The following is a 17,561-nucleotide window of genomic DNA, read 5'->3' as shown; positions in this document are numbered from 1 at the left end:
TAATTTTTTCAGTTTTTTCGTTTTTTTAGTTAGTCCTTGTTGTTTTTAGTGTCATGGGTTGATATCTGAGCTGGAATATTGATTGAACTACTGTTGTTTACTTGTGCAATGGATTGGAATTTTAAACGTGTGCTTGAGTCATGAACTCTTTGAATTGAATTGGATGTCGTGTAAAAAGGGTGTTCATTTAGATGTAAAGCATTTACTTTTGATGTGTATCACTTTTATTCTACTTGGATTGTGGAATGTTGGCTTGACATGGAATAGAACTTGTGTGACATACTCTCTTAAAGCAAAATCCTTGATGATTTTTTCTTGGAAAATGATTTAGGCAAATTTTCTTTGGATCGATTTAGCCTTTCGAGCTAACCTGAAAAGTTTTGTCCTTAGTTTACCCAAAGTTGAGCCTTAACCTATTTCAAAATTCTCACCACTTAACTAAGCTTAATTTGTTATCTTTAACTAATGTCATTCTCAATGTACCTTATTATGCCATAAGCTTTTAATCAAGTTTGGGGGGAATGAAGTGTTGTAAGTGGGAAATGAAAGTAAGAGATTGAAAAAAAATTATTATGTGGAGTGCCTTTACTATAAAAAAAAAAGAAAGAAGAAGAAAAAAAAACACAAATAAATGTGATAAATTCTTCTTGAGATAACAAATGTGAACAATGAGGTGGGCACATAAAAGAGGAAAATATAATCTCTTACTAGTTTCTTTGGGATGAAAGAATCGATAATTGTGGGTGCTTGTTCTGTATAATTTTGCTTATGGTATAATGTAGCCTAAATGACTTCTCATCTACCTGTTTTACCTAAGCCATGATATTGTAATCGAAAAAGACCTTTTGATTCAAAATTGTTAACATTAGTGGAGAAAGGTATGTCATTCAAGCTTATTGAACATGGGTTAGCGGAATGTCAGAGAGTGTAGAATGGTTGTGATATGGGTGTCAAAAGAGGTGTTTTGTGTCTATATGAATTGCTTACTTCTGAATTGTGCATCCAAGTTAATTCTTAGAGTTATTGAGTTGAAATTCTGGTTATTGATTTGCTTGAAGTTGTGCAGGTGGTAGTGGTAGTTCAATCATTGGAAGGTTTAGTTATCTAATGCATTTTTTTATTTCTATTTTAGTTTTAGCTTTACTCGAGGGTGAGTAAAGATTCAGTTTGGGGGAATTTGTTAGGCTATTTCTAGCCTATATTCTGGATCACTTTTATGTTCGCTTTTCGATGTTTTAGGACAGAATTACGCTTGTTTTCTATGTTTTCAGGTTTCTCGGAGTTAAGGAGGCCCCAGGATACAAAAGTGCAATAAAAGACAAGTGGAGCCAAGAAAAACGCCAAATTGATGCTCGGTGCACTTTTGGCCGCGGTGAGATCACCATGGCCGCGGCCATAACTCGAAAATAGAGAGGTCGTTTTTGGGGGCTCCAGTCGCCGCAGCGGAGGATGCCATGGCCGCGGCAAGAGCCCGTACAAGCAGGGGTATTTTTCGTCCTTTAAACCCTAAAAATGAGAAATAAAAAGAAGACTGGGATTGAAAATTAGGGGAGGCAATTTTGAGACTTAAAACGCAGTGGAGAGCGGCTAGAGGAGCAAAGTGAAGATCCAGAGTCATTCCACCAACAGTTTCTCTCTCTCTTCCTTTTTAATTTCTTTATGTTGAATTCTGTTTTAGGAATGGTTATGGATTTGAATATGAGCTAAATTACCATTTAGGGAGGATGATGAATGTTGTTTAAAGTTTTTGCCTAGTTAATGAATAATTGCCATTCCTCCATCTTGATTGTGAAATTATCTATATTTGTGTTTAATTCGATGTGTAAGCTTGATCACCTTCTACATGTTCCATGATCTCAATTTAAAATCTGAAAAGTGAGAATTGAGAATGCTAAAATTGGATAATCGAGGTTCTATGTGAAACGAAAGTATTTGCATGACTTATGTGACAATTAGATTATTTGCTTAATGTTGATTTCATGTTAGTTTAATTAAGAGATTAATTAGAGAACATGTGATTTAGAACCTAAAAGATCTGAAAAGAGTTAGGTTGATTTATAATCTGTCTTTCACTTCGAGAAAAGGATAACAATTAGGCATTAACAATTGGGTAAACAAACAACAGGATTCTCCTCCCTATCGTCTCATCTTGATTAATATTCACTTGTTTTATTTAAGTTTCTTGAATTACTTTTATTCTTTTCAAATCGTAAAAAGTATTGATTTGCCGAATAGAATCATAAGTATAATTCAGTAGTAATTAATCCAATTCCCTGTGGTTTGATCTCACTTGCGTGAGTTTACTGCTTGATTGCGTGCACTTGCGTATTGTTTCACAATTTTCGTAACAGTTTTGTGCCCTAAATAAAACTCATTTCAATATAATCAGATTTACTAATTAATAAAGATCAGAAACTACATTTTATGTTGCATTGTTCACATGATTTATTTCATGATTGTTTAATGTATAAATTCTATTAGTGGAATATAATCATGATTATATGTTCAAAAGTTTAATTCCCATGATTTGTCAGTTCACTGGATTTAGACTGGCATGATAATAGGCGATAAGGTATACTTACACCTTGGATAAGTGTTATGTCCTTTCCAAGGCATTGGCAAAGTTTACCAATATCAGATGTATGGAGTATACATTGGAAGAGACCGATATTGATCTTAGATAAGATATCATAAACTTACCGTTATATCTTTCTAAGTCAATATCAATGGTTGATCTTAGGTTTATGGGTCTTAATCTTGATATGATTAGGTTCAACTTAGTTGTATTATTTATGTTCTTTGACTTGTTCATGGAAATTAACTTTTGGTTCTGGTGGATACTTACATCTTAGGAACATGGTAGTGCAATTGAGATGGAACGCTAAACATAAATATGGAATCTATAGCTTCTATAAGTTTTTTAGAAGTGAAACGATGATTTCGTTTGAGCTTGGCTGAATAGAGATAAATGATTGAGGCCTCATTTCAGTAATTATATTAGTTTACTGAAGTATCATTTATAGGTTGCTAAGTGTTTTAAGGATAAAATACATTGAAGGGTATAACGGTAAATTTATCCCTATTAAGTGTAGATCATTTATAGAGGATCCTTGACTATTAGGATTGTAACAATGAATAATTATAATGTATCTATATCGTGGTACATATAGAGCGTTATATATAACTGGGAGTGTATTCAATTCCAAATCTATAGTAGAGCAAGGCAAAATTAATAAGTTGAGAATTTACTTGGTGAATTCTAGATCTACTTATTGAAAGTTCGGTTATATAGGCCCATGGTCCCCTCACTAGTTGAGATAATACTGCTTGCAGACTCACTTAATTGATTTTAATTAATCAATTATAATTTTAAAATTCGACTGTGTCTTATTTATGAATTTTCACTAAGCAAGGGCTTAATTGTGAAGAAAAGAGGTTATAATTCTAAAATTAGACTATGTCTTATATATGAATTTTCACTAAGCAATGGCTTAATTGTGAAAAAAAAAAAGATTTTGGGGTCAATGTATTAATTAAGAGACCTTGTATGGTCTAATTAATAAATTACATAAATGACAATTTTATTTAGTAATTAATTATAATTATTAAATAAATAGGTTTGGCATTTATAGGATTGAATTGGAAAATATGGTATTATTGAAAAGAAGAATAAGTGGTTGAAATAAAGTGGCAAAATTGTAACCAGAGAATGGCCCATTTAAAGTGTACGGCCATAGTTGAATTTTGCCCAATATTTTATTGTTTTTTAATCCATATAATTCAACCCTAAGCCCTAGTTGAAACACTATAAAAGGAACATGATACTCTCACTCATCCACTTGATGCCTTCAACCAAAATCAAACCTAGTTTTCTATGTGAGACAACTAGTTGATGAGAGAGTTCCTTCCTTAGTGATTTCAGCCTCCTTCATTGTTCTTCACCATATTCGAAACCTTGAGTGAATGAGTAACGTGCCCACACATAGCAAGTCAAGTACTCAATCATAGTGAGTAAGAAGGCGGTAACCAAACCCGAAGGAGAGAAAGAGATCCAAGTTCAGATCTTGATAATGCTCTGCTACAGAAAGGAATCAAGGGCTAGAGATCTTGAACGGAAGGAGTCATTATATTCCGCTGCAATCAACATAAGGTTTTCTTAAATCCTTATGTGTTTATTTCATTGTTTTAGAGAATTCATATTTAGGATGTTAATTCAACATACTTGTTAGTAAATCTAGATCCTGGTAAAATAATCCCAACAAATTCTAAATCTACTTATTGAAAGCTCGGTTATATAGGCCCATGGTCCCCTCACTAGTTGAGATAATACTGCTTGCAGACTCAGTTAATTAATTTTAATTAATCAATTATAATTCTAAAATTAGACTATGTCTTATTTATGAATTTTCACTAAGCAAGGGCTTAATTGTGAAGAAAAGAGGTTTTGGTGTCAATTTGTTAATAAAGAGACTTTGTGTGGTCTAATTAATAAATTACATAAATGACAATTTTATTTAGTAATTAATTATAATTATTAAATAATAGTTTTGGCATTTATATGATTGAATTGGAAAATATGATATTATTGAAAAGAAGAATAAGTGATTGAAATAAAGTGGCAAAAATCTAACTAGAGATGGGTCCACTATTGTGTACGGCCATAAGTAATTTTTGCCCAATATTTTATTCTTTTTTAATCCATATAATTCAACCCTAAGCCCTAGTTGAAACACTATAAAAGGAACATGATGCTCTCATCTCATCCACTTGACACTTTGTCAAACTAATGTCAAACTTGACTATTCAACCAATCTAGATGAGAGAGTTCCTTCTATAGAGATTTCACCTCCTTCATTGTTCTTCACTTTCTAAACCTTGAGTGAAAGAGTGACGTGCCCACACATATCAAGTCAAGTACTCAATCATAGTGAGTAAGACGGTGCTAACCAAACCCGAAGGAGAGAAAGAGATCCAGGTTCAAATCTTGATAATGCTCTGCTACATAAAGGAATCAAGGGCTAGAGATCTTGAACGGAATGAAAGTCATTATATTCCGCTGCAACCAATGTAAGGTTTTATTAAACCGTTATGTGTTTATTTTCATTGTTTTAGAGAATTCATATTTAGGATGTTAATCAACATACTTGTTAGTAAATCTAGATCCTGGTAAAATATTCCCAACATAGTGTTGGTAGCATTAGTTCATGCTTTCAAAAGTATAATCAACCATAATACCACATGCACTCAGTACTCTGGCGTACAAGTGTTGGTATCATTGGTTCATACTTTTTGAATTGCCAAACATATATATTCATGATATCAAGATGCAATCATATATATACCAACTATCGTTCTAACGGATATGTCATACATCTGGCAAACATAAACATAAATATGTACATATGTATGTGTGTTATACTAGTCTTACCTCAATTTTTATTTCAGGTGTATCGGTCAACCTGAGTGGAAATAGTTACTGGTAATCGAAGGCCCTAAGTCACAATTCTAGAAAAACCAATAAGTGTTGCCCTAACACTTTTGGAGACTTAAATTCAAAACTAAAAGTTTTCCTGTCGATAAATATCATGGCAATACCCTAAGTATTGAGAAAACATTCAATTGGGGTCCTGGAAAAGTCTCAAAATAGATAGTCCGCTTTAAAAATGGACCCCCAAATTCTACCTAAATCAGACAATCTGAACTCCACTACCCAATTTTAAAACTTGCATATCTCATTCAATTCTAAGCCAAATCTTACCAAATTTTTTGGGGTACCTAAAAACATCATAATGAAATTTTTTCATGAAGGAATCTCAATCAAATTATCAACAAAAATAAAATTAAATGGCTATCCTAAAACTGCCTAAATCGGATGGTCTTAAATCTCCCTGTCCGAGTTTGGAAATCACATAACTCATCCAATCCTGAGCCAAACCTTACCAATGAACATTTGTCAACATGTTCAACTACAAACAACCACTGAAAACTAACAAAAACCGTAGAAAAATCAATAAATTTTAGGTTAGGTTTTGCCTTAGAAGTTTGGAGGAGCTAGAGGTTGAACTCCTTTATTTTATTTGGGACTGATTCATCTATAAATGCTAATGAAACATGGACATTCCTCACGTTTTATTTATTCACACATGGGATAATATCTAATAACTACCTAACCGCTCCTTATCTTTATCCTTTAGACGGTTATGCTGACTAGGAAGGTTGCATCTCGTCAAACACGAGCTCTCCTTCTTATCTATCTTAATAGGAAAAAATGCTATGTGTTAGATGCACTCTATCTCGCTGAACCCCTCTATTTATATTAATGATGCGAGATGATCTCCACATTATGAATAATGCAAGGCGGTTGTTGCCACTTTTATTCTGCTCATGCATGAGAGTATCTATTCTCATATATTTTACTAAGTTTATCCCAAGGCTGACATATGTTTTGTCAATCCTTAATTTAATAGTTATTATTCTTGTCTCGCATAAGATTAAAACAATCAGCGAGTTTGAATATTTCTATCAAACATATATTTAATTAAAATGAGTTATTTAAATTGCATTTAATGATATAATGTCATTATTATATTCATTGAGTTGATTGAAATTCCTTCTGTTACATGTCACCTTCTGGTGTATAATTAAATTTCGGGTATAACAACATACACATAAAAAAAATTACAAAAGAAAGAAAAGATGATAGTATTGTAATAATAAGAGAAAATTACATGAAATATGAAAGAAAAAAAATTGTCTTACAAAAATATGGCAATTTTTCTTTATTAAAATTTTTATGGTATTTTTTTTTATATTTTTATATTTTTATGGATTTTTTCCCATATATTTGTAATGATGCGGAGCTAGTTTATGATTTCAATTATCTAAAAATGGTATCAAATGTTTTGCCGTCAATATGAGAGAGAGAGAATGTTTTCGATTTAAACACTGAAGTTTCAGTTCGTCTTTTAGTTTTTTCTGAATTAAAAAATCACTGCAACAAAATTAGTGATGATACTTCCATAACATCATACCTGAAATATAAGAACACATTTTGAAAATTACACAGATAATAAAGCAAACAAAATGGTGAGTTTGGAAGGGGACAATCCATAGCGACCTCCACCGGGAAGCTTCAACATTTTTTCTTATTCAAAAAAAGCTCTGGCTATGATGATTATGAAGATGATGATCTTGATCTCGTCTGACCTTAACAAGTTAAGGTTAGACATTTGGAAGGGGACAGTCCATGGCGGAGATGGTGAGTTTTTGGAGGATGATCGAATGCGACACAATGCTCGATCAGGATTTGTAATCTGCTATCTTTTCTACCAATACTTTTTTTGTAGGGTGCCAACAAAGACTAAAAGATGCAGATAGGAAGATAATAGGAATGAACGGTGTTGTGGGTATGTAAAATCGTATCGACCTAATCGTTGTTTGCCTCAATCGACAATTCCGGAGCTTATCAATCAACAACAATTTTATATCAATTCTGATTAAAAAATTGAATGTTCCATTGAATCAGTGTACCGACTTAAAAATCTTCTATTCTCTCGCTTATTTGTTGAATTTTAAAATTGGAAATTCAATCGTATGGCACCATCTTTCAATCGTATAGCACCAATAGGTGATTGATATCACAGGAGTCGGGGGTTGACAAGGGTTGACAGTCGGCTTAAGAGTTTAATTTATATTTACTATTTTAAAGTTAACGGGAGGGTTTAATCTCTGTTAAATTTAACAGAATAAAAAATTTAAACAGCGTTAAACTAACAAATGCCGTTAGATAGTCACTTTTAATATATAAAGATATATATAGAATTAGAGAAATTTATATAGTATACTAACTTTTGCCAATTTTTTACAAAAATACTATCAAGCGGTATTTTTTTACTTTTTTATTATATTTTTTTATAAGTTTCATATTGCATTATACTGTGTTAAGTTTTCATTGTTATTCTACTGGTGTTTTTTAGTTGTTCTACTGTTGTTTTGAGTTAATCTGCTTTTGTTTTACTGGTGTTTTATAAAAAGATAGTATTTTTTTAAAAAAATTCAATGTGATAGTATTTTTTGAAAAAATTAATCCAAATTTCAATATTTTTGTAAATTTCTCTAGAATTATGCATTACTTTTTCTAAGCTATGTTAATTTTTCTTACATTTTTGTAAATTCTCAAAAAAAAAAAAATAGTAGTTTCCGAAAAGAGCAGCCCGGCCCATGTAGAGATGGGGCGGCCCATAAGTTAGAAGGAAGGGGACAGGAGTGAGTACGTACGGAAGGTGGGTGGAGAATGCCCGTGAGAAATAGTAAAACCACCCGTGAGGGACTACTTCTTCTTCTTCTTCTTCTTCTCTCTCTCCCGTGCCTATCTTTTCTTTTGGCCTTTTTCGAACTCACATGCATCCTCTTAATCTATCATCACGTACCTTTCTTATTTTCTATCTTTCTCTTTTCCTATTTTGCCCTTCCCAACGCCTATTAATATTATATTTAAGTTTATGCTTTTTCTTTTGAAAAACTACAAATAAAAATAATACAACTTTTATATTACTTTAACAGTTTAATCAATACACTTTAAGAAGTCATAGGTGCTTTGTGTAACTCATTCTTAAAAACCTAATTAATTTCTCATATACATCTAGGGGTTAGGTCAAAAACAGAATTAACTTTCTAATGCAAAAACATTAATCCCTAAATTGGCTAAACTATCTAGGAATTAGGTGCAAATATAATTGAATCGATTATCAAAGATTTTATAATAAAAGATTTTGTCCTTAAGGGGCGTAACCTAAGGGTAGATGCCCACCTCTTGAGCCGACACTTATTAAGACAAGTTAATAATTTAACATAGGATACAATATTGTGGTTGAGTTAAATGAACCCAAGTTAGAGATGAATGAATGAAGTACCAACCAAGGTAAAAAAGAGTGTTATTGTAATTTGAGTAACATAATTGAGTGTAAAAAAGATTAAAGAAAATAAGGGTTGGAGAGATATGGTCCAAAAATAATGGGGCAACCCCACTAGTAAATAGTACAATAAGCTCAAAAAACAAAGGTGGGGGATGGGGAGTTATTGAGAAAAGATGTGAAATAAAATTGATGACAATGTACTAGCAACCTAGTAATTTATAACTAAACATGAATAGTATTTGCATCAATTTGGAGATGAAAAATGAAAAAACCATTTAATAAATTGAAAAAAGACTCTAAAGAGTAAAGTAAAAAAAAAAAAGAAGCATCATTTAAAGGAAGAAAAAGGGATGAGGGTTATTGGGAAGGGGCAAAAAAAATAATAGAAAGAATATATAAGTGAAAATATGACAAAGAAAATAAAATAATGCACATTAAATAAAGGAAAGGGTATTTTGGTCAAATGATGGATCGAACAGTGTGAAGAAACGGTCGTTGGGAGTCGATGTCGTAGTCAGGAGCCTTTTCTGGCGAATCGCGCCAATTATATAAAATTAATAAAATAAAAACTAAAAATATAAAATAAATAAGCTTCTTCTTCGATGCAACGTTCACATCCACACTTCTTCTTCTGAGATTACTTCTCTCTCTCTAGGCTCAGCTGAATCAGTGAAGAAAGAAACTGCATTTCACAGATTCTCTGCAACTGCCTGCGATGGCTGCTAAGCCCTCCGAGGAGGTACCAACTCTGTGTTCTGTGCTTTTGGCTCATTTTAGTTCTCAATTGAGCTATTTTGTATGTATTTGACAGATTTTCTGAAGATTTGTTGTTCTGATTTCATTTGCATTTGAAGGTTTAACTTTTATGTTGAAAACCCATTTGCTTTGTAGCAAGAAGAGAAAATTTTGAATCCAATTTATGAACTTCATTGACCTTGTCGCGGATAATATAAGGGGTGAATATTAAAGAAAGTACAAAATCTTCTGGCTCTTTCGAGTTTTGATCCAATTGTCGTTAATTTCTAGGTTGAACAATGGGAAGAATATATTTTAAAATCTTTTTTTTTCTTTCTTTCTAGACACCTACCAAAAACTTCTAGATTTGCATGCTATTCAGTCTTGTATAATAACTGGGGATTTATAGTATTTTTCTTTCTTAATTTTTTTTGTGCATGTTTGTCGTGTTTGTCTTGCATGATTTTATGGTTCAGTCTCATGGCAGTAACAATTTCATAGAGTTAAGTACTCAGATTATTGCACATCTTAGCAATTAAGAGTGTAAGCTGTAAGTACTAGCTTGCTTAAGTGATGTTTAATAGGAGTGGATCAATAAATATGGCCTTCTAACATTAATGGTTTGCTTGAATGTCTATTAACATGTAGAGATTCTTAAATGTTCAACTCCATAAACCCTCTTCCCCTTCCCCATCCATCTTAAAAAGGAATAAATTAGTTATAGTCCAGTTACTGTGTGATAAAAAAGCTCAGGATTCTAGAACTAAGAGCAGGACAGAAAAAGTAAGCATTTAAAAGTGACAGATATATATTCCTTTTACTTTAACTTGAGACCAGCTTGTTGAATCTTGTAATGGTGAGTAAGTGTAAGCATTTCTGCATAATTGTCAGATACCAAGTTTGTGAGACATGATTCTTGGGATGCAAATCACATATTTCGTCAAGTAACTTCATTTTGTAGTTAGTTTTTTTGTTCTGGTATAGAGTTTCCCCACGTAAGAGTGAGAGAGGCTTGTATGTGCTAAAATGTTTTGCAAAAGTTGCAGGCAAATCCATTGGTTGAGGGAACTGTGGATGGAAGCTGTAACCTACCTGTCAGCTATTCAGGTTTCCAAATGCTGAAGTCAGGTTTTGATTCAGGTAATTTCCCCCTTCTTGTTGAAGAGGCTTCGTGTGCAGGAAGTTTAAAACTCCCCTCGGATGGCTCACATGTAAGTGTCTTGTTTTATTGCCTATGGTACATCTTTAAGTGGCTGTTGTTGGTTTTCTTTGTTGATACCTCTTTGTAAGACATGCTTGCTATAATGCACCATTTCATTGCTAATCGTACATGGCTTGATGTCCCAAGGTTCTGAACTTAATTTTTGTTTTTCTTCTCTTTCTCTCTTCATTCCTGCAGGTCCAAGATCTCTTTAGCATTTCTGTCTTGCCCCAAGAGAGCAATGATCTACATTGTTCTTCTCATTTGGCTTTCTTAAGATTTCTAGAAGTTACTAATCCTAAGAACGATCAGGTCTACATGGAAGCAAAACTGAACTCTCAGAACAGCACTGATTTAAAAATGAACAGTACACAGACCTTTTCTTCTTGTGTTGTTGACATAGATGTTGAAAAGATGTCCTTGAAAGTGCCTGAATCTAATGAGAAAGCTGTGGAAAGTTTGAAAAGCGAGAGTGTTTTGCTAGTAAGTTTTCACTTCTTCATCTTCATGTAGTATAGCATTAAGTTAATTAAGGAAACATATTTTTTCTGCGTCTCTAATGTTTCTGTTGCTTATAGTACTTGCAGAGGGTTTTGTGGAGACAAGCAAGTGTAACTGTTGGTGCAAAACTGATCCAACTTCTCATGAATTACGGAACTTCCAGAGGTACATAAACATTTTTATACAATTCGTAGCAATACTCGCTCAAAAGTTTGTCTAGTAACCATACTTTGATAATTTTCTTCACAAGTGCTCTTCTTATGTAAAATCTTCCCTTATTCTTAAAAAAGTCATCTAAAGACAGTTCAAGGCTGCCATAGTTAGACAGGCATGCTGGTCTGAATACTTGCACACTTTTACCATTTCAAGTATACAAGGCGTGGATATAATTTACTTAATTTCAAATTGCTTTCTTCACTAGAAAAATGATTATATTTAGCTTATCACTTGTACTTTCCCCTTGTCTAAAAAAACTGTCTTAAAGTGGGATCTCATTATCACATTCTCAATAGATAAAACAGGGGTTGAGAGGGTTCATGAAACACCAAATAACCAATGGAGAAGGTACAAACGAGCTGCCTCGTTCGATTCAAGAAAAGTGGTTCTTCTGTTCTCAATCTTGTAAGTTCTAAATGGTTTTGTAAATGTGATACAACACAAGTTTACTTCCAAAGAATTCTGTGCACCCATAAATATGCAGTACATCTTTTCAGTAAAGGTCTAAAATCTTTAAGCAACAACCGAGATTGTTGTCTTCAGCTTTTATTTTTCCCTAGCCTTGTTTTGGGTAATTTTGATTTGTCTCTATTAGTAATTCAACAACCGCTCTTTCTTTTCCAGGTCAATTTTGGGCACATTAATTTTGATATTTCTCACGCTCAAAGTCAGGCAGAGTGCTGATAGCATTGTTCATGTCTGAAGATCGTGTCTCTCTCGGCTACTTGTTTCACACGCATCACCTTTGTTTTTTTATTTTTCTGAGTTGTCTCCTGATAACTAGAGTTAAAAAAGATCCCTTCAGATTGTATATATTGATATTGGTATAGTGTCTAGAGTTGCAGAGTGATGATGGCTTTTATTATAATATTTAGGTTTAATGAATTTTTATTTGTCTTCCTCATATGCATGCTTTTTTGAGCTCTCTTCTAGAAATTAATGTTGAACGAACCTTCTTTTTATGATGTAAATATTCATAATTCTTGGTTAGGCTTTCTATGTAAATTGGTGCTTTTGTTCACATGTTTAGCAGATCCATCTGAGCAGTCTGAAACCATTAAAATTTATTTCTAATCCTAAACTTTTATATTAGATAAAAACCATAAAGCATCACGGATTGCAAGTAACTTTTCCTTTTGTTCCCTGATTCTTCGAGCTTAACAGTGTTTGTGGGCATCTAAGTCTTACATATCTTTTGATATGTAATGAATAAATTTATATTGTAAAATATAACTAAAGTGAAAAAGGTTAAAGTTCCAAGACAATGCATCTAAAACAAAATAAATACATCAAAAATTGTAACTCTGATTTTGTTAGAACTTGAGTGATGTGTTTTATGCGCTGAGAAAACGAATTACTTAGAAACAAAAAGAAAAAAGTTTATATCCAGCTGAGAGATATGTTGAACCAATTTTCATAGTATTCTTCTTCGGAAGAGAGAATGAAGAGGCTAGCATGAGCAACCTCCTCCTTGCTGTTCCATCTGTGATGAGTTAACTGTCGGCTTAAGGTTTACGTCGACCATATCTTCCTGTTTTGTGGAAGAAAGCGTCTCCATCCCAGGCAAGGCAGCCGCGATTTTACGGAAAAGAGGCTGCAAAGGCAATTCGACAAAAAAAAGAAATGCTTGAATCAGATGGCTCAGCCCTCAGAGCATGTCAAACGAATCACAACCTTAACATGAGTCAAATCTAATAATCAATGATTAGACTTCTACCAAAAATTGTTTCTATACCTTGATATTAAATCCTGCTTTTGCACTAGTCTCTATGAACATAACTCCAAACTCACGGGACTTGGCGTCTCCTTCCTCTATAGAAACTTGCCTGTTTGTATAAATAATGATGTATTATGTTATGGGCAATAGAATAATAATGACAAGAGAATGAAGCAGAAATGATTAAAGTAATAAAGCAACAAAAACATTATGTTTCTAGTTTTGTGGTGAGTGAGTGGACCATATACTTGGCTCACCTTTTATCAACGAGATCAGTTTTGTTTCCGACAAGAACGATAATGACATCAGTACCCCGCTCTGTACGTACTTCCTCAATCCATTTGCTTGTGTTAAGAAATGATTGTCTATCTGCACCATGCCCATATCATTGTGATTTGTGAGTGAGGAAGCAAACGAAAACACTCACATGAATACGAAATTCCACACAACCCAATGCAAAACACCAACCTAGGCTCAGACATTGCTGTCGTTTCTACTTTCTATTATGAAAAGTTGAAAATAGAGGAAGACCCAGCAACCAATTTTCTTTTTTTTTTTTCTTCTACTACTAATTAATCGAAATCTCGAATTTAATAAAGAAAAAAATTGCTACTGTGAACTGTCTATAGATATATTTGGCTTGATGTCGTATGTTCTACTTACTTGCGACGTCATAAACTATTACTGCTACAGATGAATCCCTGATGTAGCTTGGAATTAAACTCCTGAACCTTTCTTGTCCTGCAGTATCCCTGCTTAGTCATAAAAAAAAGTTTTTAAATGCCAAAATAATGGTAAAAATGTTATACATAACACATTATGCATAAATAACAGGCTAATTATTATATTATATCGTTTTGTAATTTGAAATGTATACAGGGTATGTGCCACATGAGATAAATCATAAATGTATGAATTATCTAAAAGGATATACTCAAATCCAAAAACAGAGAATGTCATACTATTTCTAATAAGGCTAATTAGTAATTTTTTCTCCTAACTTTAACATGTAGTAAATCGTGCCCCCTGAATTTTTTTGGCCGTTAAAAATTCCCCCGTACTATTGAGATTGTTAAATTTAAGAACTTTTGTCTAATTTCATTCAATTTTACCGTTTCAGTGATTGTTTATGTACTAAACCATGCTCCTAAGACTTTGATATATCTACCAAATCATGTACCTCAAACTTTGATATGTACTAAATCATGCCCCTTGAACTTTCATCCATGTTAAAATTTTTTTACTAAAATTAGACAAAAGTCCTTAAATTTAACAATCTCAATAGTTCAGGGGAATTTTTAACGGCAAAAAAAGTTCAGGGGACACGATTTAATAAATGTCAAAATTCAGAAGGAAAAATTACTAATTAGCCTTCTAATAATAATAGCCCACACTGACGAGCAGGCTTAAACCGTTTGATCTAAAATCGAGAATCAAGATTTCTATATTGATCAAATAAACCAGAACAGAAAAACTTTCTATCATAAGATAATTCAGGATTGAATTAGAAGAAAGGAGAGAAAAATAAAACAAAAGACTAAACTAGCAATCATTTGCCAATAATAAATTTTATAAATATATAATATAAATAAAGTTTGAATGCAAAATCATTTCATACAATCAGGCTGCATTAAATCACATGAAGTTATGCAATCTTATTCAAAGTGACTACAGCATTAGCAAGATCTTACCAAAGCTGCAAACGAACTGTCCGATCTTCAAGATACATTGTTTTGGATAAAAAGTCGATGCCTATTGTGGCCTGTATACAACATTATTGATCATAAGATCAATTAAGCTTTAATATTTGCATACCCGAAACATTTATCTTAATTTAAATAAAGCTTCAATTGCAACACATTATTAAGTTAGCAATTTCAGTATACAAGGAGGACAAAATGAAAGAGTAGTATAATGTTGCATAATTTGCTATAAAGTTTTTCGCAATCAGGTAATTCAAAAAGATTAAACATGATCTTTGCTACTTTAAAGACTATATGGAGAATAATGATTAATAATACATTTCATTTACCAAAACAATTCTTAAATTAATTCAGCTCATAACCGTTTATCACCAATTCTGACTTTCTTTGTAGTAAGATCAACATAGAAACGTGTAACAAATTATTTCATTTCACAATCTCATAATATATTTCTTCAAAAACAATTGTAGTTCACATTTTTAGGTGAAGTATATATTCATATATAAATTTATAAATTTTATATAGTCTGGAATGAAAAACAAAACTGAAACCATAAAAGATCAAGATCACGTATAAGATTATTGTATTATCTATACATAGTGTTAAGGGAAAATATCAAGAACACAACGTAAAGCAACGAAAATAAATAGAAATTTCGAATCGAATAGAATTGCAATGAAAAGGAAGGAAAGAAGGAGATATACCTGATAGGTGGTATCGAATTTGTCGTACATGAAGCGTGTAATGATGCTGGTCTTGCCTACGGATTGATCACCGAGAAAGACGAGCTTGTATTTGGCCAAAGGAGACACCGTTGCCATTTTCGTCAGGTTCTTTGATTTTTCTTTTAAGCTAATTTCAAATTGGCAACAATGGCGGAAATTAAGAACACAAAGCGGGTTTGGATCTGAATCTCAGAAAAATTCTGTGTTCAAAGGGGAAAAAGGATCACTATATAATTGCATATATTATTTATTTATTTTTGAGTTTAGCGTAATTTATATATGAGGATGTAATGTATTAATTAGCATAGGGGAGAAGAAACCGCCAACCACGACGAAGACGGCAAAAGTCATCATCTATGAATTTTATTTCATACCCAATTTGCCCTTTAATAGTGAATAAATGGTCCATTTGCTATAATGTTGTATTTTATATTATATTTTTTCAAGAAAATTCTATAATACACACCCTTAAAATAGGTGTACTGATCGGTATCTATGAAAATTTTTTAGTCTAAATTTTCTCAAAATCGTGTACGTTATAGTTATTTAAGACATCCTACAAAATTTTAAGAAATTTAGAAAAATTTAACACGTTAAAAACAGTGTTCAAAGACTCTGTTGCACGCGTGATTTTTTTATTTTATACGCATGTGAAAAAGAAGGATGACGTCATACAGTTGAGTAGACCCGAGTGATCATAGCAGTCGATTTGGGAGGAGACCCTAACCCTACGCCCAGGTTGACTTCAGAAGCTTCGGGGTGGAAGTTCAGATTTCAATAACTTGAATCCAACTCACTATCTTTTAGTACTTTGTACCATGAAGACATGGACCAACCTAATCCAAGCCCCAAGAGCTAAAATTACATGAACCTGCAACCTGAAGCCAACCTGTGCACCTAGGGTTTTACGCCCAAGTTGACATTTCCAACTAAGGTTTTAGTTTTCGGAAATGTCTTAGTGCAAATGGGTCAAAACTTGCATTGAGACATCAACTAGACATACCACTGACATATTTGAGGCATTATAATTAGCATTGGAGCAAGTTCATTATTGAGCACTCGGGACCTCGAGCACCCTAGCGCCCAGGTTGACAATCTATTAATCTGGGCGCCTTCCAAGTATCAGAAATGATCCGACTTTTGCATCTTCTTCGTATTCATCAAAAACAGAGAAATAGTCCCTTTCAGGGAAGAAACAACACTTCCCGAGTGTCAGAAAGAAGGCTCAGAGCTCAAGTTGACACCTGGGGCTGGCCCAGCGCCCAAGTTAATATTTTGTTAACCTGGGCCGATTTCGATGATGTTTTCTGAGAACTCTTCCGAACACCTTTTTCGTTTTTAAAAAAGATTGAGATTAAATAAATAAATAAACTAAAATAAAAAATAAAAATACTAGCTAACAAATTGTTTTAGTATGTTGTATGGTAATTTGATTAAGTTGACTAGCATATATATTGTTATACAGGCTTGAGTAATTGTTAAGGCTTGTTTTAATAGTTTTTTTTTTCTTTTTTCTTTTTTAAGAGAAAAAAAAGTTAAAGACTTGGTGTATGAAACGTGTTTGAGACATCACCAAAAATAGAAGTTACTTATTATTTGCAATTATATTGTCATTGGAGAGTGAAAGAATTAGATCTGAGTTATTTTATGGTGGTGCCTTTAAAGTGAAAACAAAAAATGTGGTACAATACTACGTACTATATATACATGCCTTCTATTTCTCATTGAACAATGGAAAATCAAATAAGGCTTAGTTTTACTTAAAGGGAAATTTGAATTTGTATGCTTGCATTTAATTAAAATTTATCCTCAAAACTCATAATACCCCATATTTAAAATATATGACAA

At 32.7% G+C, this 17,561-nt stretch overlaps 2 protein-coding genes across 5 annotated transcripts; one reads left to right on the top strand and one right to left on the bottom strand.

The window, feature by feature from the left end:
* The first annotated feature begins 9,269 nt into the window (after positions 1 to 9,269).
* Positions 9,270 to 12,589, top strand: LOC115714104 (uncharacterized). Of its 4 annotated transcripts, none has more exons than XM_061114280.1 (6): positions 9,270 to 9,654; positions 10,697 to 10,861; positions 11,050 to 11,334; positions 11,430 to 11,517; positions 11,874 to 11,973; positions 12,193 to 12,589. In XM_061114280.1, exons 1-6 carry the CDS (start codon positions 9,631 to 9,633, stop codon positions 12,269 to 12,271), a joined length of 741 nt encoding a protein of 246 aa, XP_060970263.1. In that variant the 5' UTR covers positions 9,270 to 9,630; the 3' UTR covers positions 12,272 to 12,589. The 4 variants fall into 4 exon arrangements, with proteins under 4 accessions (XP_060970263.1, XP_030498508.2, XP_030498509.2 ...); XM_030642648.2 differs by having other exon boundaries at positions 11,865 to 11,973; XM_030642649.2 differs by having other exon boundaries at positions 9,280 to 9,654; positions 10,691 to 10,861.
* A 172-nt stretch (positions 12,590 to 12,761) lies between these two features.
* Positions 12,762 to 16,102, bottom strand: LOC115714105 (ras-related protein RABH1e). The gene is made up of 6 exons (XM_030642650.2): positions 15,693 to 16,102; positions 14,977 to 15,047; positions 13,949 to 14,037; positions 13,543 to 13,654; positions 13,304 to 13,394; positions 12,762 to 13,162 (listed from the first exon to the last, which is right to left on the bottom strand). The coding sequence occupies exons 1-6, from the start codon at positions 15,807 to 15,809 to the stop codon at positions 13,019 to 13,021; spliced, it is 624 nt and encodes a 207-aa protein (XP_030498510.1). The 5' UTR covers positions 15,810 to 16,102; the 3' UTR covers positions 12,762 to 13,018.
* Positions 16,103 to 17,561: the final 1,459 nt, after the last annotated feature.

This window comes from Cannabis sativa, chromosome 4 (assembly GCF_029168945.1).
Source record: "Cannabis sativa cultivar Pink pepper isolate KNU-18-1 chromosome 4, ASM2916894v1, whole genome shotgun sequence".
In the NCBI taxonomy this organism is placed as follows: Eukaryota; Viridiplantae; Streptophyta; class Magnoliopsida; order Rosales; family Cannabaceae; genus Cannabis; species Cannabis sativa.
Note: the sequence above shows the minus strand (reverse complement) of the source record. Positions and strands in the feature narration are given on the sequence as shown.

Bases quoted from the DNA above. Each gene is read 5' to 3' on its own strand.
- LOC115714105 (XM_030642650.2), bottom strand. From the start codon at position 15,809: ATGGCAACGGTGTCTCCTTTGGCCAAATACAAGCTCGTCTTTCTCGGT. The intron at 14,038-14,976 runs GTAAGATCTTGC...ATGACTAAGCAG, and splicing joins ACAGTTCGTTTGCAGCTTTG to GGATACTGCAGGACAAGAAA. The intron at 13,395-13,542 runs GTGAGCCAAGTA...TTATACAAACAG, and splicing joins ACTGATCTCGTTGATAAAAG to GCAAGTTTCTATAGAGGAAG.
- LOC115714104 (XM_030642647.2), top strand. From the start codon at position 9,631: ATGGCTGCTAAGCCCTCCGAGGAG. The intron at 11,518-11,864 runs GTACATAAACAT...CATTCTCAATAG, and splicing joins GAATTACGGAACTTCCAGAG to ATAAAACAGGGGTTGAGAGG. The intron at 11,974-12,192 runs GTAAGTTCTAAA...TTTCTTTTCCAG, and splicing joins GTTCTTCTGTTCTCAATCTT to GTCAATTTTGGGCACATTAA.